Source organism: Populus trichocarpa, chromosome 3 (assembly GCF_000002775.5).
Source record: "Populus trichocarpa isolate Nisqually-1 chromosome 3, P.trichocarpa_v4.1, whole genome shotgun sequence".
NCBI lineage: Eukaryota > Viridiplantae > Streptophyta > Magnoliopsida > Malpighiales > Salicaceae > Populus > Populus trichocarpa.
Genome location: NC_037287.2, coordinates 11,651,922 through 11,658,324, shown reverse-complemented (window position 1 = coordinate 11,658,324; position 6,403 = coordinate 11,651,922). Strand labels below are relative to the sequence as shown.

Below are 6,403 nucleotides of genomic sequence, written 5' to 3'. Positions count from 1 at the left end.
TAGAAGAAAATGAAGTTCATCTTATCACAGGATTTCCAAATGCACTCAGAGTCAGAGTCTAAAAGTCTTTCCATAGAATCTTAACACTTCACACACATTCATTCATTCAAAACTGCTTATTCATATTAAGTAGGTAGGTCACGCAAACGGGAGATAAAACATAACTCTATACTTGTGGCTGGAGGGGTTTTCCTCTGCTTCACCAGGAGATGCTATCGTCGGAGGATTATATTGTAATATGCAAAAACATACTTGTAGAATCTGTAATGACCAACTTAGTACAGCTGTGTAACTATTCAGGCATTGAACTTCTCTTCAGTGGCGCTTGTCGAGACCTGCATCATCCAACAAACAAAGGAAAAAAATCAACAGAAAGATGTAGAGGTTTTGAGTGTTCATCAGAAGAAAAAAGACCCTTGATTACTTAAATATTGGTATTAACTTCTCTTTAAGATCATTTTATCCACAGATGTAATTCATGTTCTAATTAGCCTCCACGCGCGGGGTGCTTTAAGGTTTTTGTTGGCTTGAGGTCTTGAACACCTATGAATGCCATCTATTACTTAGCCTTCAACTGCTATTTCAGGAATGGACCCTATCAATTACTTTAGGGGCTTCTGAACTAACAAAATAAAAAAAAAAAAAAGAGGAAAAAAGTTATGTACTGACCCCAATTGGTGTCACAAAATTGCAAACAGCACATTTCACAGACCGTGCTCCATATTGGTACATCAGCAGCATCCTGCAGTTCCCGCAATTGACATGTGCCACTTGATTTGCTGTCATATTATGGATGTGATGTTTATTTCCCAGCTTAATCTTAAGTAAAAAGTCTTTCGGCAGGTAATACATTACATAGTAGAGTGGTTGAAAAGCAATAGGTTCTCAAGTTCCTTACCCTCCAAGGCTAGATTGACTGTGTGACAACAAGAACACTGCACACTGGTTGCTCCACGGATGTACATGAGTAAGGTGTGGCAACCTCCACAAACCAACTGGGCCATTTCCGTGCCTATTCATATATTTTTGAACAGACAAGTTACTATGTTCAGATATTTCTCTGGATGTCATAAACAATTTATATGTGAAAGTGTTGTTTCTGCGTCGCAGCAGTTCATCGAATGGTGAATGCATCTGTTGAACATTTCCATAACACAATAGCAAAGGGCCAAGGGCTGATAGGAGGGGAAAGAAATTTTATTTCTGGTTTAAGTTATAACAACGATGGAAAAGATAAATGTCTTGACTATTTCTCATGTATCAAGGAAGATGATACAAAATTGGATCCTATTGCTATCGATGGATATGAAACAAGAGAACTCTTTAGTCTAAACTGGATTTAACAGATTCAGTTTTTGATTAGTAAATATATGAAGATTGTTTAGTGAAATGATAGATTTACTCGTACCAGGAGGTGGCACAGCTGTGACTGCATTGCAAACAGCACAGCATACAGAGGTTGCTCCAACTGGAAAGAGCAACAGGTTTCGACATCCAGAACACACAAGCTGGCTCTGTGCACCTGAAAATCATCATCAAATTAAAATATTTACAGAGCTAGCACCTGATAACGAGCAATTTAAATTATAGATTGCATTTGCAGTATCAAGTAATTAATAATAGCAGAAAATCTGTACTCGTGCTGAATCACATGATGCATAGTTTTATTCAAAGAAAAAGAAAAGAAAGACTAGCATCAAAAAGTAGATGCAAGATTCAAAGGGCTCTTGGCCATTCCCTTTAATTCCTCGTCTTCTTTTTCTTTGAGAATTGAAACGCACAGGAAATCCAAAATAGTTTTGACTTTTGAAGCTAAAACAAGTGCGCAAGAAACTAACATACCATTGGCTGCTGGAGGAGGAGGAGGAGGAGGAGGAGGGGTAGGAGCATATGGGGCTGGAGGTGTTGGATAAGGTGCAAGAGGAACTGGCATTGCAATATCTCACAAAAGTTGTAGCTTTCTTTTCCAATTTCCTACAAACTTACAGAGTCTTTAACACACAAACCACAGCCCTTTCTCCCATTTCAGCAATGCCTGGAAACAAGGACAGCACATGAAAACAAAGATGCACAATCATTGCTAATGTTATAGCATTACAGATGTACGAGTAGCTTGTGCAGAACACAAGGAAGTTGCAAATCTAAATTGTAGCACTATTTAGCCTTGGCAAAGGGAAATAGTATCAGAGAAAAGGTAATTAAACACATGATTATTAACAGAAATAACCAACACCCAGTTGCCTAAAATTATGCCTGGAAACCATACAAGAATGTTTGCTGGATATCATTTAGAGAAATAAACAAGCCTGGAGAGATTAAGAAACACAGAAATCCAGTTAAAGTGGGGCAAGCACGCACCTTTAACGACTTGCAGACGCACTTGAGAGAGGAGGGGGAGGGAGAGAGAATAAAAGGGGACAATTTAACTAAGTTGGCTTATTAGATTGTCTATCCACACAACTACAATTTAGCTATGAAACTATGACAAAGTTGTAACCAACATTATAGAATAAATGCGAGAGCTTGGTTTTGGATTAGAGGAGCGAAAGCGAGTCATCCTACAACCGATCCAAGTAATTAGATTAACTTGATATTTTGAATGTTTAAAGTATAAATACAAGGACCATATTAGTAAAACTAATAGATGAAGTACTGCATTAAGAAAACTTAGAAAATAGAAGGAGTTCTGAACCGGTTAGCCCGCCTACTTTTGTTTTTGTGTCTATGAGGGTGTTTGGCTTGGAGGTGTGGTGACTTTTTTTTAAAAGCACAATACATTTAAGCACAAACTATACCTAACCACACCTCCAAAAGCTATAAAAACATATTTTTTACTTAAAAAAAGCACAAGCTACCTTTCCTCCAAACACACCCTATATATAAAACACAGTGTGTTTAAGAATGAAATTCAACCTACTTTTTATTAAAATTATATATATACAAAAAAAATTAAATTTTTTTTAATTATTTTAATGTACTAATATTAAAAATAAATTTTAAAAAATATTTTTTAAATATTTTTTGAACATTTTAAAAACAATTATTATTATTCTTTTAAATACCCTCGTGTAATAAAAGATGAGGACCACCGGTCCACTATCTAATTTTCATTTCTTCTCACATTATTTTGTCCCCTGGATTATCAGAATCATAGGTTATCAGAAAAATATTGGACCCCACCCATCCCCCCTACCCACACCTAACTTTTGGATAGGGATCAAAGTAAAGCATGGGCATTTTCTTATTAAATAAAATAAAAAATAACTATATGTTTTTTCACGAAAAAAAAAATTAATAAAGAAAGGGTAGATACAATGGAGTTCAACTCAGACTTGAAATTAAAAACTATAAAATTGCTTAAATTCTTTGCAATTTAATTTTTTTACAGAGGCATATTAAAATTTAAATTTTTTTAAAGGAATTTATAATATTTCCTATGGAATTATTGGAGTAAATTATTAAAATGTTATTTTTATCTATGAAATTAATAAATACATTTCAGTATTTTTAAAATAAATTTGAAAAAAATAATAACACGAATTATTATTTTTTTAATTAGCAACGAAATCAATAATAAAGTTATGTTATGTCGGAGAAAATAATTCCATCATTAATTGGACCGACAGAATTATTTCCATCAATAATTTCACCTTTTTGGTAACGAAATGCTTCCAAACAAAAAGAAAAGATAATCATTGAAAGGAACCTAGTTACTTAGCAACATAGACGAGGAACTAAGGTTGGTACAGTGAAAGTTATGATTCAACATCCTCCTTCATCTTTGAAAATTTTCAATTAAGTCCTAATAAAACAACATCCTCCTTCATCATTGTCCCTCTCCATCCGTCATGTAACCAGGCATGGTGGAAAGTTGAGACAGAGAGAGTACTTGCTCCTCCTGCATCTCCTCCGTCTGGTAATATTTTAAAAATTAACATCACAGAAGCTATGATTTTTATAATTCGCGAGAAGTCACATCAGCAGACAGATAAAAACCCAACCAGGACTTGGCTAAGTTCCAAGAGAAAAGGGAGAGTGGGGGAAGGGGAGGTGGGGGTGGGGAAAATGAGGCGGTGACGGAGAAGAATTATGTGAGGCATGGGCAGTCGCTCTGCACTTTTGGAAGTATCCTATAGTATAGAATACAGAAAACCAGAAGAGGTCCATGGAAGAGCAAATCGAAGAGCCAAGGGACCACTCTACTCGTACCTCTTTTGGAGTTTCCCCGCATTTCTGACTTTGATCCCAATTGGATATTCTTGCCGTTAATTCTCTCTTCTTTTTTCTAGAGAAGCTCGTCTCTAATGGTGAACTTGAAACCGATGTTTCTCCCTTTTTACTACTTCAATTAATACGTTCGTTGGAGATTTTCCCTCTAAATGAAGCACTCTCGAGCCATTACGTTAAAGGAAAGATTAAAAATCATTCTATTTAAGATAAATTATGTTATTATTTAATTTTAATAATAAAAATACTTTTTTTTTTAACGTAGATATCCGAATCAGCTTGCGCGCACCTCGACTAATCCCACGGGCCCTGAAGTTAACGACCATGTAAGCTTCCAGTTGTCATCATATAAGCAACCACATGGCTCGACCCTGAGACCACAGAGGAAACAAACCTCTTGATCCCAAGTTCTTACCACTGGACCACCACCTAGATGGTTAATAAAAATACTTATTGTGTGTATATATGTTAATATTTATCTAAACTAAATATATATATTTATTATCTCTCATTTAATCTTTTTGTTTGCCCTCTCCTTTTTCTGAATGTCTCTTATTTAATGTTGTCTAGAATCCTCTATAAAATATAAAAAATTAAACTGAAAAAATAATGTTAAATAATTTTATTGTTATTTTTTTTTATAATTGATTCATGATTAATTAAATTTTATCTATTTAATGTGTAAGATCTTTTTCTCATAATTTTTTAATTTTGTTTGATTCTTCAACTTATTTTTCTTTTCATCTTTTGCATACTCATCCCCTATTATTTTACAGTCCCTACTCTTCTTAGTCTATTTTTCTCTCTTTCTTTTTATTTTAGTCCCTAAACTCTTTTTCTTTCTTTCTTTGTTTTTATTTAAATAATTGTTATCATAATAAAATTAAATATAAAACTTTAAATTAGATTGAACACACACACAAAAACACATAATATTTTTAGAAGTTTCATATATATATATATATATATATATATATATATATATATATATATGAAACTTCTAAAAATATTTAAAACTACATAAAATAATTAGGGATAAAAAATAAGTTATGACAACTACCATTTCTTTACAATACTTATGGCATAAATTCATTGAAAAATATGTATTTATTTTTTTGGCTTTGTATAGTAAATTTATATAAAAAAATAACATCGGAAAAAAGTTCCAAAATAAAACGACAAACAAGACAAGTCTCTTCGAAATGCAATTACCCTTAAAACAAACAATAAAAATCTTATCAAGAGAACTACCTTTAAAATAATTAAAAATCAAAACAAGTTTCATTGAGAGGTAACTTTTTTTTTAAAAAAAAAATAGTCTTATTGAATGGTTATTACCCTAAAATCAAATAAACAATCACGTAAAGAGACAGCTACCTTTAGAAGGCGACTAACCTCATAGTAAATAAAACAAATAAAATGTCCTATTGAGAGATGACTACTCTCAATCAAGTAATCAAGTAAATAGTTTTCTTGGAAAACAATTACCCCTCAATCAAATAAAATAAAACATAAACCTTCTAGGTGGTGGCCCAGTGATAAGAACTTGGGATCAAGAGGTTCGTTCCCTCTGTGGTCTCAGGTTCGAGCTATGTGGTTGCTCATATGATGGCCACTAGAGGCTTACATGGTCGTTAACTTCAGGGCCCGTGGGATTAGTCGAGGTGCGCGCAAGCTGGCCCGGACACCCACATTAAACAAAAAAAAAATAATAATAATAAAATAAAACATAGTTTCATTGAAAGACTATTACCGGAGCTGCTACATTAAAGAGCCCTCATGGAGCTTCTTGTGCAATGTAAATACCTGTGATCTCTGGGTGTATGAATACCCAAGAATCAGAAGGTATGAAAGATAACATATCCACACTCAAAACAACCAAAATAAACTTCTTGTGCAACATCGATCTTCTTTCATATGTTATATTTCTCCAGCACTTCACCAATTTAGACACCGAATGGTCCCACATCTGCATAAATGACTTATTTTTCAAGAAGATGGAGACTACTGGCACAAACCCAGCATAAAATTATTGAATCAGCAGGAACTAAAGAAAATGGTCAATATCTAACTCGTCCCATCACATTCTGCACTTAAACATTAGCTCTACAGCAGGAACTAGAGAAAATAAATCAGGAGGAAAATCTAATTGTTAACAATATCTTGATTCCCTGGT

The 6,403-nt window shown here is 33.7% G+C and overlaps 1 protein-coding gene across 2 annotated transcripts; it reads right to left on the bottom strand.

The window, feature by feature from the left end:
• On the bottom strand, positions 1–2,580 carry LOC18096957 (protein LOL1). 2 transcript variants are annotated; one of them, XM_006385574.3, is made up of 6 exons: positions 2,359–2,580; positions 1,843–2,035; positions 1,409–1,522; positions 899–1,012; positions 670–779; positions 1–335 (listed from the first exon to the last, which is right to left on the bottom strand). In XM_006385574.3, the coding sequence occupies exons 2-6, from the start codon at positions 1,931–1,933 to the stop codon at positions 297–299; spliced, it is 468 nt and encodes a 155-aa protein (XP_006385636.1). In that variant the 5' UTR covers positions 1,934–2,035; positions 2,359–2,580; the 3' UTR covers positions 1–296. The 2 variants fall into 2 exon arrangements, with proteins under 2 accessions (XP_006385636.1, XP_024452725.1); XM_024596957.2 differs by lacking the exon at positions 2,359–2,580 and adding an exon at positions 2,267–2,339.
• Positions 2,581–6,403: the final 3,823 nt, after the last annotated feature.

Coding starts and splice junctions, on each gene's coding strand:
- LOC18096957 (XM_006385574.3), bottom strand. CDS start 1,933: ATGCCAGTTCCTCTTGCACCTTATCCAACACCTCCAGCCCCATATGCT. Junction 1,013..1,408: donor CACAGCTGTGCCACCTCCTG/GTACGAGTAAAT, acceptor ATATATGAATAG/GCACGGAAATGGCCCAGTTG. Junction 336..669: donor ATTTTGTGACACCAATTGGG/GTCAGTACATAA, acceptor TGGATGATGCAG/GTCTCGACAAGCGCCACTGA.